The sequence below is a fragment of the Amblyomma mixtum genome, chromosome 4 (genome assembly GCF_055824585.1).
Source record: "Amblyomma mixtum isolate Tamu chromosome 4, ASM5582458v1, whole genome shotgun sequence".
NCBI classification, from domain to species: domain Eukaryota; kingdom Metazoa; phylum Arthropoda; class Arachnida; order Ixodida; family Ixodidae; genus Amblyomma; species Amblyomma mixtum.
The window spans coordinates 139086781-139110075 of record NC_143015.1 but is presented as its reverse complement, the minus strand read 5'-3'; the positions used below and the strand labels follow the sequence as shown (position 1 = coordinate 139110075).

At 43.7% G+C, this 23295-nt stretch overlaps 1 protein-coding gene across 4 annotated transcripts in view; it reads left to right on the top strand.

Moving 5' to 3' along the window:
- LOC149348460 (uncharacterized) overlaps positions 1-23295 on the top strand; it is a 46059-nt gene that overhangs the window by 18971 nt on the left and 3793 nt on the right. For 3 of the 4 annotated variants that reach the window (XM_089588111.1, XM_089588110.1, XM_089588112.1), the window contains 7 exons: positions 368-676; positions 2502-2588; positions 5649-5849; positions 9644-9815; positions 15053-15150; positions 18071-18329; positions 20191-20294. In XM_089588111.1, coding sequence (XP_089444237.1) covers positions 368-676; positions 2502-2588; positions 5649-5849; positions 9644-9815; positions 15053-15150; positions 18071-18329; positions 20191-20294 — 1230 coding nt within the window. The remainder of the gene's footprint in view (positions 1-367; positions 677-2501; positions 2589-5648; positions 5850-9643; positions 9816-15052; positions 15151-18070; positions 18330-20190; positions 20295-23295) is intronic. The other variant, XR_016292751.1, reaches the window with a different exon arrangement.

Below are 23295 nucleotides of genomic sequence, written 5' to 3'. Positions count from 1 at the left end.
ACAGACGGACAGAGTCATGGCCACGAGTATGAGCCATTAAAGGCTTTCTTCTTATTACTGGCTACAGACACCGAGTGCAGCCTTGCAGCAATTGGAAGGAATGGAAATCCATTGTTAGTAGGCTAGCGATGGTCAATAGGTGGTAGTAGGAAAAGAGTTATTATGCCTTTATATATCAGGTCACCTACTAGACCAATTAAACATCTAACTTGGCCAACTCATTCACAGGAGCACACACAGTGCTGAAGCTGTGGTTTAAGGCTCTTTCGAAAAACTTTTCATGCCATGCTTCTGTTGCTCTGTCGCTTGCCTTGGTTTGGTTTGCTATGTTTCCCTACTGCATATTTCTTAAACCGGTTCAATGCAGGGGGCAGTTGGCATGTTGGTGCAACTCCCGTGTGTCAATCAGCAGCCTTCATTTGGACCAGTCATGGCAGGGACACCGGTTGCACCTGTCGTGGCAGGGCCACCAGTTGCCATGGCAATGCCACCGGTTGCCATGGCGATACCACCAGTTGCCATAACAAGATCTGTATCCGGCGCAAGGAGTGCTTCTCCACATTTCTCCCAATCGATGGCTGTCCGTCCTAGTTTTGGTGCCTCGCAGACAAGCTCACTGATGCCAACTCAGCAGACTGTAGTGGCCACAGGCAACGCCTCCACGTTGACGACGACGGTACGGCGATTTTTGTTGTTTTTAAAGGGGCGTAATGGAGACGGATGGATGGCCAACCCCTGTATATAGCCTTCACAGATTATGGGAACGTGTTTTACTCTGCCGAAACCTCAGTGGTCACGCAGGCATTACGGAGTCAGGGTGTAGAAGAGCCTTATGTAAAATCACTGGACTATATCTATAATGGCTGCATAGCAAGCTAGTCCTCTGTAAACACAGGAATAGAATTCCAAGGAAGGGTGTCAGGCAGGGAGATGTGGTCTTGCCAGTGCCCTTCACTGCACAGGAGGTATTCAAAGGCCTGGATTGGGAACAGTTGTGGATAAGAGTTAATAGAGAATGTGTTAGTAATCTACGATTCACTAACAACATTGCCTTACTAAGCTACTCAGGAGATGAATTGCAAAACGTGATCAATGACTTAGACAAGCAGAGCAGAACGGTGAGTCTAAAAATGAATGTGCAGAAGGTCAAAATAGTAATCAGCAGTCTTGCAAGATACAGCAGTTTGCTGGAAGGGGTAAGGAAATGAGTCTTTTTAGGACAGGTAGTGACCGCAGGTCCGAATGAGGAGAGTGAAATAACTAGAAGAATAAGAATAGGGTGGAGCGCATATGGCAGGTACTCGCAGATCATGGATGGCAGTTTGCCAATATCCCTCAAGAGAAAAGTACATAACAGCTGTATCTTACCTGTACTCACCTGTGTGGCAGATACGTGGAGGCTAACGAAAAGGGTTCAACTTAAGGCCAATGCAACGAGCTATAGAAAGAAAAATTATAGCTGTAACATTAAGAGATAGGAAGAGAGGAAAACAGATCAGAGAACAAACACCAAATAATGATATCGTAGTCAAAATCAAGAAGAAGAAATAGGCCTGGGAAGGGCGTGTAATGTGAAGGCAAGTTAACTGAGGGTCATTTAGGGTAGGAGACTGGATTCCAGAGAAGGCAAGCGTAGCATGGGACGGCAGAAAGTTAGGTAGACGGATGAGGTTAAAAAGTTTGTGGGGATACGGTGGCCGCAGCTGGCACAAAACGGGGTTGATTGGAGAGATATGAGAGAGGCCTTTGCCCTGCAGTGGGCGTAGTCAATCTGATGATGATGATGGTGATGAATGGAAATTTGTGTTTGAAGCTGCTTCTTGAGCTCTAAAGGTTGCTGTTGTAAAGGGTACAAGAATTTGAATTTCTACAGTGTGCACTGAAATCTTTCCATGTAGATACATATTTGAATGAGTTAAAACTACAAAGCAGAGGCTATATTCCAGTTTTATATGCTTCATGTGATCTCATACTCATGACGTTTCGACCAATGTCTGGCAACGGAAACCAGAACAAACTATATACAAAATAAAATTCAATTAGAAAGTGTATTTAATGAGGGCTGACAAATTCCACATGGTGATCCATGTTTCCTGATAACATATGCTTCATTCCAGGGCAAAAACACTCTCTGAAAGTTTGGTGTCTCGGCTCCCATAAGAAAATGATGGAACACAATTTCATTTGACTAATTAGAATTTATTCTGAATGTCTAAGAACAATAAACTTTGGTCAAATACTTAGGAACAAATAGTGAATCAAGAGCACAATTTAAAGATTTTATTTACTATTTAATTACCTCACTTATTTATTGGGTCTGATTACAGATCTCTTGTATGTGTAGAAATCAAAAAGTATCTGACTAAACTTGAGGCTAAACCCGCACGTTAGCTGGTGAACATTGTGACATGTGTTGAGGAATCGCAATTTGCATTTTGGTTTGAAATGAATCCCTGCTTGGGCTGAGCCCGTGTTTAAACAAGTTGTCTGTGCTGTTGCAGAATGCTCCGTCGTCAACATCACAATCAGAGGCTATACAGGTTATCATCGATACAAATAATGGAGGAACTCCGCTGCCAGATGAAACGGTATGTTTCATATCTTGTCTGCGTCATACAGTCCCGCGCGTCTGAACTGTTCATTAGCTCAGTGAGAGCACCAGAAATGATGAAACAAGGACAGAAGGTATGCGTGTGCTCAAAGTTATCACGATCATGGTAAACCTAACCTGAAATGATGAGAGTGGTGAGTAAAAATTAGGTTCTTTACAACCATTTATTTATTTATTTATTCAGATACCTACAGCGCCCGTTGAGGGCATTTTTGTAGAGGGGATACAGTTGCAAAGCATACAATGTCATGCAGATGACACTGTGTACAAAACAAACGAACAATAAAAAATACAACGCATTCTAATACTGAGCAAACTTATAACAAAAGAATCATGAGAGCAAAAAAGACGCAAAAGAAAAAGTTAATTCAACGAAAGTCGCGACAGAGCATTTTCAAAAGAAGATTGCTGGGCTAAGACAACTTCTTCCGGCAATTTATTCCAGTCAGGCACTGTTCTGGGAAAAAAATGAGTTTTTAAAGACATTTACACGGCACTGGTATTCTTGAACCTTTAAAGAATGATCTAAACGGGAGGATATGTAGCTGGGAGCTTTCATGTATGAATCTTTAGACAAACCTGTTGAGCCTATAAAAATATTGTGAAATAGCTTAAGGTATTTGCATCTGTCTTGCAGTAAAGGCCAGCCCAAATTTTTGCAAATCTGAGAGGAGCTTTTGGTGGAATCATAGTTTGCAGACACAAACCTTGCTGCTCAATTTCGTTTGAATTACCATGAGGAAAGAAACCAAGAATGAGACCATGAGACGAGGTGGTTGAAAGCACTGTCATGCCTATGTTTCTTGTACTCTTCGCGTTACTGGTTCATGTTCTTGCAGCGATATGTCACCAGTATTTCTTGGTTATTGCTTTGCTGTTTCAGGTTAGGTTGTCCTTGACAGCGCATGCATGGCAAGACAGATTTACTGTACATGCAGAAATATATGAAAATGATTACATGAAATGAAAAATACAAAAGGATTGAGCGCAGCATAGCACGTGTGGTGTTGATGAAACTTTATTACCAGCGGATACAGAGGAGTGACCCAAAGCCTCCCCCCGCTTAAACAACAGCCGCATTCGAAAACCAGGCTGTTAAATACTGGAATTTCAGGTCTGATCCAACTAGGGACCAAGCAATCATCATATTGTCACATAATTAGAAGCTTCAAAAGTCGCATAGAGATGACTTTCAAAATGAACTTGAGCCAAGCTTTATATATCGAAAAGTATAATGCAGCGCTGATGCTAACTTGTGCCAAGATCTACGGGGCATTTTCTGAGCATTTCTTAATTTGTATGCAAATCAGTATGTATTCCCAGTTGGAGGGTTTGGGAAATGCATTAAAGCAACACTGGTGACGGTTTCCTCTCACCTTTCAGCCTTTTTTCTCTCAGTTTTGAGAGGACAGGGGGCGGGTTGCAAGTATCGGAGCCTGACAGGACGGTGAAAAATCTGTGGAGTTTTTCTGAGAACTCTTTCCACGCAGTTTTCAGTATCCCAAGTTTTTTCATAATGCAGTCTTTTCTTTCACCACTGTTCAGACTATTTGATTAAAGTTTAGTTTCAATTGAAATAGCACTCTTCGCACACATATACTTATGCTTTCTTTAAGGACTGATAAACATGAATTGCATACTATATAGAGCAGCAGCTTCCTGGGTGACCCTTTCTTGCTGTACTTTGTAAAAGACATCCCATTCAGACACAAATTAACATGTAAATTGGGGAATCTTTTTTCCCACCTGAATCTTTTTTTCCACGTAGCGACCACCCGCTGAAAGTTAAACGCATATCATGCCACACTTCTTCGTTTGCTAACTCTTTCATACCACGTACTATAGTCGACTAGAATAATCTTCCATCACACATCGCTTCTGAACGGGATCTTAATAAGTTTCAGGACCTTCTAACCCAAATGTCTGTTTAGCTTCACTAATTGATTGTACCACATGCTGCATTCAGCTTTTTTGTTATTTTGTTTTGTTCCTGCGGTTGTTATGCCTCTAAAACACTATCTGTTCTTTTTTTGTGTAAATTACAATGTATACTACAGGTTTTTGTTTATTTCTTTTGTTTTCTACATGTGCTTTCTGTTCTTATGTATAGCACATTGGCGCTTGCTCAATTTTATTTTGTGTTGTGTGTCATTGCTCCCCCCTATGTAATACCCTCGATTGAGGGCCTTTAGGGGTTTATTGAATGAATAAATAAATAAAATGGTAATTTTTCGAGTTTTATTGAAGAGCATGCCAAGATTGCGCATAAAAAATTCCTCTCCTGCTGGATGCCTAATTATGCAGTTTCAGTTGAGATCTCACGTCTCCGCGTGATTACTAAACACTGGTTTCAGGGTCTCGAGTGTACTGCATCCGACTCATTCCTGTCAAAAGAACTCGTTATGCAAACAAATCAGCACATTTTAAGAGCATTTGAGGGTAATCGTCCTTGTAAAAAAAAAAAAAAGATTAATTTGCACTGACCAGAGCCGTACCACAGCTAACATGAAGCATGGAAGGATCCATCTTAAAAATGATTTTTTGGTTCATTTCACATGCCTGGCTTAAAATGGTGCTGTGAATGATCTCGCGCATATTTTGGCACTTTATTTTAGTGCCCACATTCTTCTACACAGGGATCTGAAAGTATTCAGGACGCTTGTACAAATGTACAGTCTTTGTCAAAAGTAACCAGGCTGCATCATTTGCTTCTAGCTTGTATAGTGGAGCCCTTGTGACCTTCCTAAACATCAAAATTTGTTTGAAGGTAAGAAGACCCCCCAGTCCTTACCTCTAACAACCATTGCAGCTTCACGGAAGCTGTAAGGACTACACTGTACGAGCTAGAAGCAAACCATGCAGCCTGGTTACTTTTGACAAAGACTGTACATGAAGCACTTGAAGGGGTAATCAGAGCAGTCAGACGGTGCTACTTCTTTCGAGGAAGTGTTTCTGCCTTACTACTGTGGCCGCCTTGTTGGCTTGGTTCCATTGGCTGTTTTTGGCAGTGAGCGATTCTGCAAACTATTTTATGCAGGGTTGTGTTGGCAAGGTAGTACGGCTAGCTCCTTCCGAGCTGCAGAAGCTCGCATCTGCGTCCAGTGTTGGAGCGCCTCCGGTTCCCATGGCAACAGCACCTGTCGTCATGGCAACAGCTGAGCCACCTTCCTGCCGTCCATCCGGGGCTGCCACTGATACTGGCAGCAGCTCCGAACTTCTACGGAAACTGCTTTTGAAGGTAACGACACCACTGTGCTGACTCGGACGTTGGGTCGACTTTGGTGTTTAACTTTCTTTGAGAAGCTATTAACCCTTTTTTGCGTAGCATTCATATGTGTTATGCGGCTTATTACTTGTCGTAGGTAGCCGTGCAAACTAAGAGAGGAAGCCTTGCTGATTTAGCATAACACTATGTACTGTCTGGAAGCCCTGCCTACAGTAAATCAACCTTTGGAAGCTTTTCTCAAGTTATTTTTTTTTTTCAACGGTTTATTTATTTTTTTTCAAAGGCAGTGTTGCCCCTTTTCTGCTCAAATTTGACCACTAAAAAAAACATTATTTTCAATCGCAGTGGAGGCAGCATCACGTAAAAGTGATTAAGCAAAACAGCCACTTTTGTCATGGCTAGGGCCTGGAAATTTAGGCATTTGCCTAAACATGCCTATAAATGCCTAAACGGGGGATTTTTGCACTTGCCTGCCTTTTTATCATTTTTTAGGAAATACTACCTATTTAACCACACTTTTTGCCTATAAATGCCTAAATTCGGCACTTCGGCCCTCGGTACCGTTTTTCAATTTTGAGACATCTGTCTATGTGTGGTGAAAGGCACACGCGGATGCACGCACAAAAGGCGCGGGTCTCCGCGAATGTTTTTCTCGAATTGTAACTTGAACGCAGTGTAATGAAGTCTCGAAGTGTAGCAAGAAGCGAGTATGGAAAGAGATGTGACATACATTAGTGCAAACTTCTCAAAATTGACGGAAAGGATGACAAAGTTAGAAAAGGCTGGACTCTCAACAGATGAATCGTTGAAGGTAGTGGCAGAAGTACCAGCAGCACTTCGGGGACTGGAAGGAGAGGGATCTACTGCTTCTACGAAGCTGCAACAATTGGTAGAAAAAAATAGATGCCTAGAAACAATTTCCGAAATCAGAGATTTTCTACGCGGAGACAGTCAGGCCACACCACCTGAAGGCTAAGCGTTTATCAACTCTCATGTTTTAGGTTTGTGCCACTAAGTTCATGTGATGTCAAAAGAAACCTTTTAAATTACAAAGCTATGCTTAACGAATACCGAATGAGCTTCAAGTTCGAAAACCTGAGAATGAGCTTTATTGATTCAGTTGAGGACTGAGTACACTCCGTGCTTGACTTACAAATATTGTACTTATGAATAAAGAGTATTATTCAAAGCGCCTATTTTTGCTTTATAGCGCCTATTTCAATATCTTTTAGAGCCTAGATGCCTGCCTATTTCGCGGTTCTTTAGTGGCTAAATTTCCGGGCCCTAGTCATGGCATTATAACATCTGTGGCATGATAGGTCTTCAGGCTACGTTTCAACAAACCTATGTACTTCCGTATCACATATGACACGGCATGAAGTTATGGGTAATTTCGGTACTCTATAGAGTTGTGGATTTCATCAGTGGAAAACAATGATGAGAAGAAAAAGAAGTCTTGAAAGAGAACCAAAAGAAATTGGATTCATCTAAAACACATTCGCACCGTGCATGGTTAATGCACAGCACAAGCATCTTTGTCAGCTTATTGGAAGACTATGCAAATCAAGAATCTCAGGTGCAGGAAACACAGCTGCATGAATAAGCTGTGAAATGGATGTGTTCATCCAATCAAGCAAGAGCAAGGCCTGGTTTCCACCATTGCTAGCTTTGGATAGGTGCTTGGACCATCGGCCCTATTTCCTATTTAAGCAAATGCATTCTATGCTGCCCTTCTTTACTTTTCTTGACAAATCTTTCGACTTGTAAAGGCAGTGATGCTCTGTTTCGTGAGACCGCACCAGCTTCAAGCTGTTTCATGTGACCGCATTACAACAACCTCCACGGCTACAGAGGCGGCACAAATGCTGTAGCAACCGCATTTCAGGGAGCTGCTGTGGCTGGAAAAAAATGTTTTATTTGAGAAACTTCTGTTCTCTAATTCAATATAGTAATTACCGTTTAGTTATAACCATTTGAGATGTAGTTATAGAGGGTATGCTCACAAAAAGTGCCCGTAACTGCATGGTGTGTCATATGCGATATGTGACAGTATTTTGTTAAAATATCGCAACCGCGTGGTTCTTCTGCAAAAACTAATGTTTGTTTGGGCCCTTCCATTACATATAGAGTTCATACGCTACACTTGGGATGCTTTTTACTTTCATTGCTGGTGTTCTTAGAATGGTTGTCTTTGAGCGAGTGAAACATCTCATGTTCATGTACTGCCTGTAAATGTGGCCACTTTGTGCCATTGGCTCGGTGCAAGTGAATCCAGTTGGTGAGGAGGGTTATACCCGTGCCACACGCGCAGAAGAAATGGCAGTAAATGCTTAAGGCCTTAAGTTTGTTAATGCCAGTACTTTCGGAGTTGGTGCTACACGTCCACTTTTAATGCCATTATCGAAAGTGACGATGACGATAACGCTTGCAAGGTAGTCAAAAGTTTCATCTTAATATAAACATTCCTAATGAGCAGAATATATCGGGAATGATGTTCAAATGTAATGTAAAAACGATTTTCCAGAAAATACAGCTGCTCCTGCTTCACAAGTCGAAAAAGTAGCCATAAACTCGCATGTCAGCACATAAGTCGAGAGTACCAGTCAATAAGGCTGGTTAAAACGGTGTTCTTCACATCGAAAATCCGGTATAGATGCCTCATCTGACTGAAAGTTAAGAATTAACCATTTCCTACTGGTTAGGAAGTTGTTACTAACAAAGCTGCATGCTTTTTTGCGTGGGGAATGGGAACGAGAGTACACATTGCACGGGCGAAAGAGTTGTGGCGAACTCAGTAGGTCGCGAATGGCAGCAAGGCTAATGCCATTAAATTTATGCGTGTGGCACCGCACGAATGCCATTAAAACTTAAGGCAGTAAGCACTTAATGGCATTAAATCTGTCCGTGTGGCACGGGTATTACAGTGGTAGATTCAAAGTATAGCTAATTTAGGCAGTTTATTGCAGTTTATTGCATGTGACTGAACTCTTGCATTTTGTTGAACAGTATGTGGAGGCACAGGGCAGAGTTGGTCAGTGCTTGGCAGTAGATGGTACATGCATGCTGTTGTTCAGGGCTTAGTGAAAGCTGCAGTGGAGGTGTCAGCTGTTCCTTCACCAAAAGTTCTGGCGTTGATAGCTGTATAAGGGTAGCAGCCATTTCTTCTTCGTCAAACATTCTGCCAGCAGTAGCTGTACAAGGAACTTCATCACCCATCACTGCAGTAATGCATAGACGTTAAGACATCAGATGGGGAGCGTACAGAACTAGCATTAAATTGGGAGCAAAAATTTAACTTAAAGAGCATAATTCATGAAGGCAGAAAAAAAGATGCTTATGCCTTGCAAAAAGTCATGTGAAAGGGGTGCTTACGATAAAAGAATATGGTAAGAAAAGGAGGTCTGTCATGATGTACTGGATAAAGCAATTCTTGTTTCTGCCAGGGTAATAGACAGATGTCTTATACAGATATCGTTGCTGGTGCGAATGTGGAAAGCTTCTAGTATTACTGTGTTTGGGAATACATTTGCGTGAGCTGAGCACCAAAATCTCTGACATTCACCCCGTTGGCCTCTAAAAGTGTTGCACAGACATGTTTGGCCCATGTTGGAGAGTGCTCTTGAAAGATATGCCATTCATGTTTATCTGATCAAGCAGGCTGCAAATTTTTTCTCTGCCAAGTTTGACCACTGTCAGACAAGCACTTTCTAAACATTTCATTTTCTTTTTTGTAATTCAGTAAGAAACCAGTACTGAAGTCTTTTAAAACTAGACCTTGTGAGCACAGACACCGCATTTTATTTTAGGAGGCAGATAGCACTCCCTTTGGCTCCACCACATTGCCTGGGGGTGTGTCGGTTAAGCCCGTGCCAGCACCTTCCTGTGCAGCTACTCAGACGGCTTCGTTATCGTCAAATGATGTCATCGACCTCACGCTGGAAGAGGATGCCGAGAACACTCCTGTCAAGGTCATTCCAGGTAGGTGTGATCATTAACATTTGTGACAAGGCAGCGAGAAAAAGAATTGGTTGTGCTGCCTATACCCCATGACAACTTTTCTTGGCAGTGAAGTGGAAACTATGGAACTGAAACACGCCCTCTCCTTTTATGTAGCAGAATTTACTCCTGGCCTCCCAATGGACACTGAAACTCCCTTGGACGTCCTTTAGACATCCTAAAGACGTCCTAGATGTCCGCCGGACGTCTATGGGAGTTTTAATGTTCATTGGGCGTCAGTGATCAGTTTTCTCTTAAAGGGGTTGTGAAAAGAAAATGAAGCTGCCCGGTTTTAATTTGTACTGCTTCCATAAACATTAGACATGCTGATTCCGAAATATTTCGTCTCAATATTGAGTCTGCATTTAATAAAGCCCGTTCGAAATCGCTGCCTTTTTACGTTCATGAAACGACCATGCGCCGCCGTCGGCCGGCAGACGCACTACTCGACTACGTCATTTTAAGACATTCAGAAACGTATAGAGATATCTTCAACTTTCGTTTGCCCTAAAATAATAGCTTTATGAGAAATTCAGAAAGTGAAACAAGGTTTTTCAATTATTTGCACGCGTAATTGCACTCTGTTAAACTGCAGCGCGTGGTCATACATCAATCACTGACCTGGGACCAGTTTCGGTTTCGGTTCTGCTTCTCCATCCTCCTTGGCTTCAGTATCAGCGGCTCGACATAGCCTTGCTTACGTGAACCTATCTAGGTGGTGTTCCTTGACAGCGGTGGTTTGAGTCAGAGAATCGAGCTGAGCAACGTCAGCCCATCTCGACGACTCTCTGTTTACATGAACTCGATACGAACGAGTCAGCTATCGCGGCGCGCATCGGTTCCGCGCTTCTGTTCTTTGCTGCAGAAAAATATATTCCAGAAGCGTGAAGAGGGTTAGGCATAATTTGCAGATCGGGCTGCGAGTCAACCCACCCCTTGCGATAGAGATAAAGACTCGAGTCCACGACCGGGTTCGGAGGTTCACGGTCGGGGCTCCCGCAGGCAGAGGTGTCGCGGGCTCTCGGCATGACATGCTACTTGCCGGGCGCGCGACGTGCCGTTGCGAGCGGCGTAACAACGACTGACAGCAGCTCGCCGCAGGCCGCACGCGGCGCGTCGCACTTGCAAGGGGCAGAATGCGAGCGGGCAGAGCGCCAGCTTGGGGGCGCGTTTCTCGGGGCCGGCCTGTCAGCCTGGATGCCCGCCGCCGGCGTCAGGAAAACACGCTAGTATTATTTGTTCACGCTCATAACAAGCACAGTGGAATAGATGAATGCCAAAAGTGAATCATTTTTGAGGATCGTTGGCTGATGCCAAGTTGCTGGCAGTATTTAATTCGGCGATACAAGCAAATTTCATCCCATGACCGCTTTATTTACTGCCTGGTCGCCGCTCGCATAGCTGGCATTTGCTAGCTCCGCTGGCGTCGCGGAAATCGAGCATATCTTTATTTTATTATGGGACAGGTTCACAGTTAAAGGGGTGACGAGAGTAGTACCTTTTATAGCGCTGATCAGTTCCGAAGCTCCCTCAGCTGCGGTATCGATAGTATCGATGCAAAACCAGGTAGGCTTAGCGACGACCACGGCCACCGGCAAGCCTCGCGGCGCGTCCGCAGGCGGCGTCGTTGCCGAAAGCTCGGCATGCTGCCACTGCTCGAATATAACAGGCAGCCTTTCTGATAGCATGGCTGTTTTGTCTTTTCTGGTGCGAATGTGAAATACAGCGATCGAGTCTGCATGCCGGCCGGGAAACCTGGATCCCGTCCGCTGGCGTCATAAAAATGAGCTAAAAATTTTTCTTCACGTAAATAATGAACTGTGGGAGCAAGAAGTGTGGAAAATAGATCATTTTTGAGGATCGTTGAACAATGCCGAGTTGCTGGTAGAAGCAGCAACTGTAATACGAGCAAATTTCTTGACACAACCGCCGCTCAGCTGCCGCTGCCCGGCCGTAGCGGTCCGGCTTGCGTGCCTGGCGTCCGCTGCCGAGCGCACCGCAACAATGACCATATTTTTTGTTGTGAGAGGATGCTGTTGACAGTAAAGCGATGCCAAAAGCAGGCATTTTATTATAACCCAGGCTACTTCCGAAGCGCTGTCAACCGCGGCTTCGTTGCGAAACAGGCCTAGCGACGACCAGGGCAGCCAGAAAGCAGTGCAGTTCGTCGCCCGGCGCGCCCGCGTCCAGCGCCGTTGCCGAGAGCGCGCTACGTGGGCAGGCATGCTTTGTCGCCGCCCGAGTACAGCCGGCAGTCTTTCTGATAACATCGCTATTTTGTCTTTTCTGGTGCGAACTTCGGTAGCCAAGCAGCGCGCAGGCGCTGGTGTGCGGTGGCAAAGTGTTACACCGGATGTGGGCCGGGCATGAGTCTAGCGGCGCAAAGATGCTTGCCGCTCCGTGTCCCTGCTTGCAGTAGGCTGCAGTTCGCAGCGGCGACTGGTGCGGCGCGCCGGCCAAGTTTTCGCACATGTGTCAGCTTGACAGCTAGCAGACTCCATTCAGAGCAGACGACGGTGCCACATTCGAGTCAATATGCGTGCTGTAACCTCGGTCAGCTATGGCTAAACAGGCCTCGCTAAGCCGCCATGTTGTGTTGACGACAGAAGCCTCTGATTCGCTTCTTAAAATGACGTTTGCTGTGAGTTGAGGGGGACGCGCGCTGGGAAACCGAAATTTAGTTTTTTTCGCTATTCAATCAACCCAGACGATGAAACGAACCAAGGTATACCATATAATGAAGGGTCAGAATTCCAAATACACACGTCGTTCAAAATTTTCGGAAAACATTTCACGACCCCTTTAAAACATGCTACATTGCCAGTATTTCTTATTTAAAGCATATTTCAAGCACAACTGCCAACTTTCAACATTGAAAGTCGAACAAAAAATAGTTTTCTTTATTGCAACAAATTTTCTAGGCACGTATAGTTACAAGAAGCTTCAATAGATGGCGCCCACTGCTCCAGCAACGGAAGGAAGTTACCACGGGCAGAACAACGCAGCGAGGTACACTATCGTGCAGGCCGAACTATTTGGCAGATTGGCACAGTTACAGACACTCTGCCCTTGTAGCCTTCCTTTCACTGCCAGGAAAAGTATTGTCGAGGGTTGTGTGTTCCTTTTCCTTGTGGTTTGTCTGCTTTACCAACTTGTTGCTGTGAGAGTGCACTGATGTTTGTAATCCAGTAAGGCGTGGCTTTTAGCTGGCGTTCCCGAGCATTTTATTCCTGAGGAAACCAGGGCAGCTTTCAGGGAGCACCACTGTAATTCCATCCAAGATATGCGTGCAGATATGCGTGCTACGAGGAGTGTGTACGCGCAATTGGCCTTAGCAAATGTTAGAAATCAGTCTGTTTAACACCAGATTTGTACAGGTAGATCAAGGTTTACTACAGGGAAGCAAGGGGACAATGGTGAGCATGTGTGTAAGAAAGGCTAACTAGCCCTAACGCGAGAGTGTTATACCCGTGCCACACGGACAGATTTAGTGTCATTAAGTGCTTACTGCCTTAAGTTTTAATGGCATTCGTGCGGTGCCACACGCGTAAATTTAATGGCATTAGCCTTACTGCCATTCGCGACCTACTGAGTTCGCCACAACTCATTCGCCCGTGCAATGTGTACTTTCGTTCCCATTCCACACGCAGGAAAGCACGCAGCTTTGTTAGTAACAACTTCCTAACCAGTAGGAAATGGTTAATTCTTAACTTTCAGTCAGATGAGGCATCCATACCGCATTTTCGATGTGAAGAGCGCCATTTTAACCAGCCTTATTGACAGATACTCTTGACTTATGTGCTGACATGCGAGTTTATGGCTACTTTTTCGACTTGTAAAGCAGGAACAGCCGTACTTTCTGAAAAATCGTTTTTGCAATACATTTGAACAACATTTCCCATACATTGTTCTCATTTGGAATGTTTATAGTCAGTTGAAACTTCTGACTACCTTGCAAGCGTTATCGTCATCGTCACTTTCGATAATGGCATTAAATGTGGACGTGTAGCACCAAGTCCGAAAATAATGGCATTAACAAACTTAAGGCCTTAAGCATTTACTGCCATTTTTTGTGCGCGTGTGGCACGGGTATTAGTATACCAGGATGATGGAAAAAATTGTCCAGCGTCGGTGTTGGCATTGGCGACACTTTGGAGCCTCGCTGCACTCCAGTTGCTGGCTGCTCCTCCGACAACCTAATGGGCCACCTAGGTCATGTGACCTTGTGGCGTCATCACAATGTGCCCACCAGATTGCAAGCAAACTGACCATCATGGTAGGTGGCAGTTAAATTGATGATTGGTCACTAGAGGTTGCTCGCGAAGAGCAACCTGGGTCGCAAAAGTCCCATCAGTGGCAGCACCTGACACTGCTAGGTAGTAGCGCGTTGCTTAATCGCTGCACCACTGTGCCAAGAGTGATACGAGGACTCCCATGGATCTACGAATGTAACATCAGATTTACCAATTCCACATTTATGGACATTAAGGGGAGACACTGGTCTTGAAAAGAAAATTTTATTGATTCAGTCATAATTGTGAAATTTTCAGGGCACATGTATTTTTGCGCGCTGATTTTAGATATATCATTTAATTTCTTGTAAAACAATTCCTTGAGCACTTATGCACTTTTTATGCAAGTATTTAGCGGAGAGTTTTGAAGAAAATTTGCTGCAGGAAATTCGCTGAAATGTATGCCATTGGGTTCTCTTGACACCAAGGAATACAATAAGGGTGAAATTATCATCCTGGCTGTCATAGAACATGAGTTTTAGGGGACTGAAGCTGCCACTTCAGAAACAGGAATACACACTTTCCTTCTCATTTCTGAAGCGACAACTTCAAAACTCTATACCTTAAGTTCTATGATAGGCAGGAAGACAATTTCACCCTTATTGTATTCCTTGGTGTCAAGAGAACCCAATGGCATACATTTCAGCGAGTTTCCCCCAGCAAATTTTCTTCAAAACTCTCCGCAAAATACTTGCATAAAAAGTGCATAAATGCTCAAGGAATTGTTTTACATGAAATTAAATGACATATTTAGAATCGGCACACAAAAATACATATTCCCCGAAGATTTCGTAACTGTGACTTCATTAATAAAAATTTTTTTCTCAAGACCACTGTCCCCCCTTAACCCATTAATGTTACACCCTTAAGGTAGAACTTAAGTGTCCCCTGCAGTTTTTTTTTGCAACATTTTTGTTCTGCTTGTAGGGACTGGGACTGGCATTTCGTTGACCACCAGTGGAACGAAGCAGTTGAGTGTTCCGTTTTCTCCAGCACTGAAAATGGCCCTAACGTCACACACTCAGGTTTGTGCCAGTGTCTGTGTGATTCACTCACCTGCACTTTTGTATTTTTTTATTCTGCTGTGTCACATTTTTCAGCCTCTTTTTTTTTTATCAACTTTCAACTGTGTTGGATAAAACGTCGCGATTTGAAACATTCAGGCACGCTTTTTTTTTTTTGCTCATGTTCGACAAGACATGGAGTGCCTTCACTTGTTGCTGGAGAGCAGAGGAAGCAACAGAATAGACTGTACTGGCAGCTCCAAAATTAAAGGGAACGGTCAGTTTGAGCAAAAGATAGGATTCGGTCGTTACTTCTGTATTAAAGCTAAAATGTCTTGTGGTTATTGTATATCCCAGAGAAAACTGCCTTTTAGACTGGAAAAACATGTTCTTTTTACTAATGCCTATAGGGTAAACATTGGTTGAAAGCGCAAACTGTGTTCCTTTTCATAGTGGCAGTACCTCATAGATTGGCTGGAACAACCATGTGGTCTTGTTGAAGTTGTGTGGTCATAGTCCTCAGGAGGATTGGTTAGGAGCAGACACCTGTCTAGTAACAAGATGGATTAGAATTTCCATTTTGTGTGCTGTTTACGCTGATCGGTTGTGGACTGTGTTTGTTGTTGTCTTTAGTTTTTGCTGATGATTTTTTTTTCTGATAATAGGTTATTCATACTTCAGTTTACGACAGCATATTACCGGTATGGTTTGCTTACACATGTGGTTGTAAGAGGGCAGATAGTATGTGCATGGCGATTTGACCAGTAACCACCCATTTAGGCGGCTGTGAGTGCTATTGTTTGCTATCACTTCACCTGATACAGTAGTAACCACTGCTCCTTGATCACACCAGTTGTGACGCCTTCAATAAGGCCCATGTGATGAAATCTGGCATTCTGACTGGGCCAAAACTCGGAAGCAAACGTATCTGCAGAAATGTGAACTAGCACAAGGAAACAAGGACTATAAACACATGACATTTTCTGCAGACACGTCTCATAACAAGTCATTTCTCTTTGATGTAGTCGAGGGTTTGACGGCATACCGTCTGGTCAGGAATCATGATGAGGAGGATTGCTGGTCACTGGCCAAAGTCAATAAAGATGGAAAGACGTTTCGGGAGCGTTACGGCTTCCTTGTTCACTACGAAGCAATCGGCGCACGGATCCGTCCTTTTGTAGCACTCAGTAGCGTTTTTAATGATTTAGCATAGATAGGATGTAGAGTCCCGTCATTTCTGTTTAGTGTGTTAGACGATGTCTGTATGATAAGCGACTCAAGATTCTGTCGTGCTGATGTGTTCTTTTCTGTTGTCAATATCTTTACTTGATCCCAGTTAATCTCGTGGCCGGATTCTTGCACATGCTCGGCGATGGCGTTAGATGTTACTTTCTGGTTTCGGACGTCGTTCTGGTGAGACAAAGGACTTTATTGGTGACGCCTGAGAGAGCACCAGAACGACGTCCGAAACCAGAAAGTAACATCTAACGCCATCGCTGAGCATGTGCAAGAATCCGGCCACGAGATTAACTGGGATCAAGTAAAGATATTGACAACAGAAAAGAACACATCAGCACGACAGAATCTTGAGTCGCTTATCATACAGACATCGTCTAACACACTAAACAGGAATGACGGGACTCTACATTCTATCTATGCTAAATCATTAAAAACGCTACTGAGTGCTACAAAAGGACGGATCCATGCGCCGATTGCTTCATAGTGAACAAGGGAGCCGTAGCGCTCCCGAAACGTCTTTCCATCTTTATTGACTTTGGCCAGTGACCAGCAATCCTAATCAAGTCATTTCTCTACACACAAGGTGGTGTTGTACACACCACCTTGTTTTTCTGAAGGCACCCCTAAGTCATAACGAGTTTATTTTTTTTTTTACACACGGTGGGGAGTTTTTGTGATCTTTGTCATGTTGGAGTCATAAATGTTGTGTTGCTAGTTTACGCGACACATCGACACAAATAAAAAATTTAGAAATGACTACTACTTCCCCTCTAAACCACTTCGCCCCTAATTTCAATTCCTGGGGAAATCTCTGCTTGTAACTGCCAGCTAGCTCAAGCCAAAGTCGTGTCAGAGATGCTGACTGCTGCGACAACCGCAAGCAGTAAAATAAACTGCATTAAAGTTATAAGCTGTGAAAGTGGTTGATAACTGCGGTCGGGCCTGGCAGGTAGCAAAAATGTATATATAAAATATACGCTTCGTTAAAGGAAACATATTTATTTGACTCGACGTTTCGATCAGAAGACCGATCTTGAAGATCGTTCTTCCGATCAAAACGTCGAGTCAAATAAATGTTTCCTTTAACGAAGCATATACTTCGCCATATAGTACTCCTGTAAGCAGTCAAGTAGTTCATGCTCTCGCAACCTATATCTATGTATAGTCAGTCAGTGTCAAATACTGCAACCTTTTACTCTCGACATATTATATCACAATGACATGCCTATGTATATATAAGAAGTTGGGGAAGTCACATTGAAAAACTAACAGATTTATTCAACGTTTCGACCAGGGACTGGTCTTTTCTTGAAAAAGACCAGTCCCTGGTCGAAACGTTGAATAAATCTGTTAAGTTTTTCAATGTGACTTCCCCAACTTCTTATATTTTTAATCAGTTGCCTTGAAGATTTTGTTATCCCTTATATATATATATATATATATAATATTCAGCCAAATTAAAAGCTAAAGCAACACATATCAACTCTTCTGAAGTTGATGACGACAAACAGTGACAGTATTTATTTACCGCTCCTAGCTGGCACCCTCATCTGCCAACTTCCAGAGAGTGGCCCCGGGAAATAACCAGGTTTCGAAGCAGCTCTTCGTAGCTGGTATGGTTTGCTATAGCAGTAACACTATACTCTGAGTATGCATTAAAATGCAAATTTCCCACTGGCTCCAAAGCAAGCTCGGCTTGCAGGTCCCAACTTTGTCGAGCGAGCTGGCTCCTGCAACCAGGGCAAGCATTCCCAGCCCCTCTGAGCTGAATTCGCCCAACGCAGTCTGGCATTCAGAGGGAGAAATAGCACAGCCGGGCCTTCCGCTGCCAGCACGGGTCAAGTACTACATGCCCAAGTGCATGGTTGTGACTCCCCCGGTCCCCGGTATGCAGCCAGCCGCCAGCGGTGCTTTGCAGCAGCCAGCGCCACCCATCTTGGTTCCCGTTGGCAGCCCTGCCGGTGAGCGACGCTGCCTATGACAGAAGCGTCCTCACTGGTGCCATTTTAACGCAGTAGCGTTGAAGCTCCCGTTGTGCAGAAAACCCGGCATCGTTGTCGCCGTCGTCGACGTTGTGAGTGAAAAATCCCCAGAGAAGCCACCAGCTGGGCCATCTATAGTCGGATGCAATTCAAGTCTGCAGGGAAGCTCCGCCCACATTCAGCCTCCGCGCACAGAATTCCTCCACGACAAAGAAGTAGTCCGTTGTTAAAACTTGTCTTGTTTCTTGAACAAGAAGCTAATCAGAAGAAAAAGAGATTATAAACTCTAGAATTTTGATTCCTGGTTTGTTTAATATAGTCAAACATTTGAAAGTTGATTTCACTGTTGTGATTGGCCAGCGGAGTAATAAAGTATGCGGGGGACCGTGGCCCATTGTTAGCGACTGCTGTTTTTTTCAAGTTGTATCCTACTTTAGGTCACGTGACCTTGTAGCGTAATCACAACCTGCCTGCCGGATTGTGAGCAAACTGACCACAGTGGCAGGTGGTCGGTTTGCTGTAGTATAGCAGTGGGCAGCTCAGTAGGTAGAGCTCCGGACATGAAATTCAGAGGTCGTGGGTTCGGATCCCACCAGCAGAATGTGGGTTTTTTTCTTCTGTTTTCTAATTAGTTATTTTTAAAATAATTACCCTATTAATCTCCCGATGACGAACACCGCAAATAAAAAAAAAGCATCCCCCATGCTCCTTGGTTTCGGTGACTGTTGGCTTGCATCATGTATGTCATAACAAGACTCTCTTCTCCCTTCCCTTGTCTGCTCCTTCACATATTGTTGTATATAGTAGTATAGTCAACATATTCAACGTAATTCCTCATTACAAAAAATTCATGTTCTGCAAAAGAATTTCTTCGCTACGTCTTTAATGTGGACTATGGAGCACCCAGCAAAGCGTCCTTTCGTGAAACTGGCATAATCAAAATCTTTGATTTATACCAATATCGACTGAGTGTTCACTTTAAGCTAGAAACGAAAAATAACATGTCATATTCGACATCTGGCAAATCTGAAAGAAAAAGAAGCGAGTTACCCTTTTAGAGAGCCTGAAACCTGGTTGGTACCTCCACCACGCATATATACTGGTAAACAGTATACACTTCCTTCTCTTCTAAATGCATACAAATCTGCCAATTTCAACTTGTTTACCTGCACTCATCGTGAACTGCGTTGCTTATACATAGACTGTGTTACAAAGTGATTTTTTTTTCTTTAAACTGCACTAAGTGGTGTTTTTGCTTTCTCTAATTTGTATTGTTTTTTCATTGTGCTTGTTGTTGTGCTGCTAAAAGATACTTAACTTATGTAATGATCTTTGGATGACCATGTAAATTGCACATATGTATGTAGTGTTTGTAATTGGCATCTAGCCGAACGTTAGCACTCTGTTGGCCACTATGAAAGAATAAAACATGGCGGCTTAAGTAACAGCATGGAGGAAGGAAAGAACAGGAGTAACAGGCTCGCTTTATCAGTCCCTCGCCCAATCTCATCAATCGGACCCCATCACAGTCTCCGGGAACACTAAGATGTACAGACTAGAAGTAAGATTATTCTTGATGTTAATTGTGTGTTTTACTCTGAAGTGTTTTTTTTTTTTTCGTCGCCTGTCACTGCTGTCCGGTATAAGGGGGCTACGGCTCAGTCAAGCTGTCTATGACAGCTTTTTCTGCAGCTCCTCTGTCACTTTTTGGAGGCAGAAATAAAAATGATTGATTGATTTTTTCCACGGAGTGAGCTTCAGTGCACACCAGCACTCCAACTCAGCTTTCAGTTTTCCTTCACTGAATACCATGTGCTGTATGCTACTGGCCTTGGTGCAGTCATGACAAGAGGTGGCCTGGCATGTCCTCCTGGCAGCCCCAGTGAACCACACGCCATAGACTCCACAGCCGCAGCGGCAAAGGAAACATGGCCGGGACCCCAGGTAACAAACGTGACGCGTGACTTCTCTCCCGTGACCAGCTCTCTGCCTTTGTGTTTCCTAGCTCGCAGTGTAACTCGTGAGATTTACGCAGTGAGGCAGTGGCTGTCTGCCTTGAATGCATAGGGCAGGGGCCGTCAGGTATATTTTTAGCCTCGAAAGAACCCCAGTAGCTTTCGAAATCTGCTGAGGAATCCCCATGTCTTCGTTTCCGTCCCTTCCTTTTATGCCTGACGCGTGCAAACGTTTTAGTTACGTCCAAAGTGTATGTGAAAAAAAAAATACAGACATAAAGCCACTCAAAAGACGCCCTAAATGAATTAACTAAGCAATCACAGTGTGGTCAGTCCCAAAATAAACTGGTTATAGGAATGGTGAGGGGACAGGCATGCATATATATGTAGGTGCTCAGAGGATCCCAGATAGCAGTCTGATGAACTAAAGTGTTGTGCAGAACCTGGTAGGAGAACTCTGGCCCTAACCATTCCCCCCAGCAGCACCTTTGGAGGCACCTTTAAAAAGAGTACCATTGATGGTGCCAAAAAGGCGGCTCTAAAAAACCTTTGAAAGTGCCTTCAAAAATTGCCAAGAGTTACTTTTGAAGGCCAAAGCAGTTAACATTATAATTTGTCTCGAATTGAAGTGGTTAAAGGAAAGGTGTCGGTTGGGGCATGAATGGATGTAAGTGCCTGGGGAGCCTGAAAAGCACTCCAAGGAACCAAAGGGTTCTGCAGAGCCCAGTGTGCAAACCCCTGGCTCAGGGGCCACTTGAAAAATTCAGGGGGCACTTTGGCTCTCTAAAGTGCTGCAAGGCGAAAGCCTTTCCTGGCGCACTGTTTGGCATTGACTGCGAGACTGTTTGTGCTGTACTAGTGCTTTATTTGACAACACACTTTGACTGCTTCTTTAGCACGACTCTCTCCCTGCCTCGATGAGCTCGGTTGTATCCATGGCTCTGTTCGCAGTAATGAAGTATGTAATGTGGTCAACCACGGACGCCTTACGCCCCATGTCGTAGCTGAAGACAATTATTTTTTATTAGTTGTCGTCTGCTACAAAAGGGAGCGCTAGGCATCCGTGTTTGACCTCATTACTTCGAATCCGTGCACTCTGACGTCATAACCATTTCGACCAACCAAAAAGTGTGACACCTCTGCTGACAACCTTCTGCCGACAACGATGAGGCATTAAAGGCTTTCGCCTTAAAGCTGGTGAAGGCATTTTAAGAGCCAGTAGGAGCCATAGTAGGAGCACAAGCCATGGCAGGGAGAGCTTATGATGCTCGTTATGACTGTGCATAGTGCTCGATTTGTGGTCACACACAAAAGAATAACGCAAGAAGTATTGCAGTTATTCATTTCGATAGTTCATCCATGCATTGTGCCACGGCTCTGACTGTGTGATGCATTCCTTTGAGATGAACAAGTCCCCTGAATAGGAGCGATGCAACTCTTATGTCGGTGTTTATTAGGGGTACCACTGTAGTAAAGTAATATAATGACACAGCTTTGTGCGCTGCTTATCCATGAGCCGCTGGAAGTATACCATGACTATTTACATTCTGGGTGAAGTGAGCCTGCATAAAGAAAGAACTCATCGACATTTTTGCCGTCTTCTGGAGCAGAGTGGTACCACTGATTGGTATCATCATCATCATCATTTATTAACCCTTAAGGGTCCCGTGGGGACATTACATAAGGGGGGGGAGGGATACAAGTGTCCGACGGTCATACGTAAGAAAAGGCAAAAAAAGAAGAAGAGAGAAAAAAAAGAATAAAAACTAGAAAGAAAGCTATACAAAGCAAAACAGTAAACAAATTATGAAGTCAATCAAAGACAATGTGAGAAACAAGCAAAATAGTAAATACATTAATATAGTCAATCAAAAACAATGTGAAAAAAAAAACATACAGAAATACACACCACAGTAAAACAATGCGTCCAATAAAGCGATCATTTTGTAGCACATCGCAGCTGATACATGGAAAGTTTTATTTTTCTTGGAAATGGTCGACGAGTAGCTGTCTAAAGTTGGAAGGATTAGTTTCAACGACAATGTTTTCGGGTAAGTTATTCCAAAATTCGATCGCGCAAGGAAGAAACGATTTGTTGAATGCATTGGTGGAGCCGTGCAAGCGCTGAATGCTAAATGAATTATATAAACGGCGAGATGATCGTACCGGAGTGCGCAGAAGGTTTTCACGTGTGTAGAAATAAAAAAAAAATCATGAATGCCTTTTGTGATACATAACGCTGCGCAGTTATCGCTATAGGGGCTTTTTTCTACACCCTTATCTCCAATGCGTTATGTCTCTTCTCTCTGATAGTGTGACAGATCGCGATTTCACAGTCAGGCACTTGAGCTTGGTTGAGTGTAGTGTTTTTGAGAACAAAGTTGCGGGGAAAGACTCATGCATTCATCCCATCCAGCAGCGGCAGACATTGCTTCAGAATTGTCGCTTTAGTAACTGTTTGTTGACTTACTTGCCTTTGGTACCTTACTGAAAGAACACTAGTAACATGAAAAGTTGAGCTGTTTAATAAGTATTCAGTGTGAGAGCGCATACCAAACTGACGGAGCACAGAAGATGACGGCACGCGTCACTTGGCACACTGCCTCGTGGGTTCATATGCATGTGCCATCCTTCCTTTTTTGTGTGTGTCAGTGCGTGTTTTTTTCGACCACTCCTTTAGTGCTGCTGGTGTGATTTGTGTTGTTCTCTTTGATTGCCACTTCCTAGATGTAATGATCTACTTTTGCACTAAAAGTTTAGCTGCGAGTAGAGAATGTGTGGTCATCTTCTGTCCATTGTCGTGTCATCGATTAGCATAATAATTACTGAAACAAACACAACAACAAGTTGTAATAAGGGAGCAATTACTCATTGGCATCCACCCGAGCGCAGCCATACGGCTTCAAAGGAAAGCTATACAGCTTTCTCAGAAACTTCGTAGTTAAAGAAAAATTCGTCCTGGTCCGGGGTTCGAACCCGGGACCACCGCT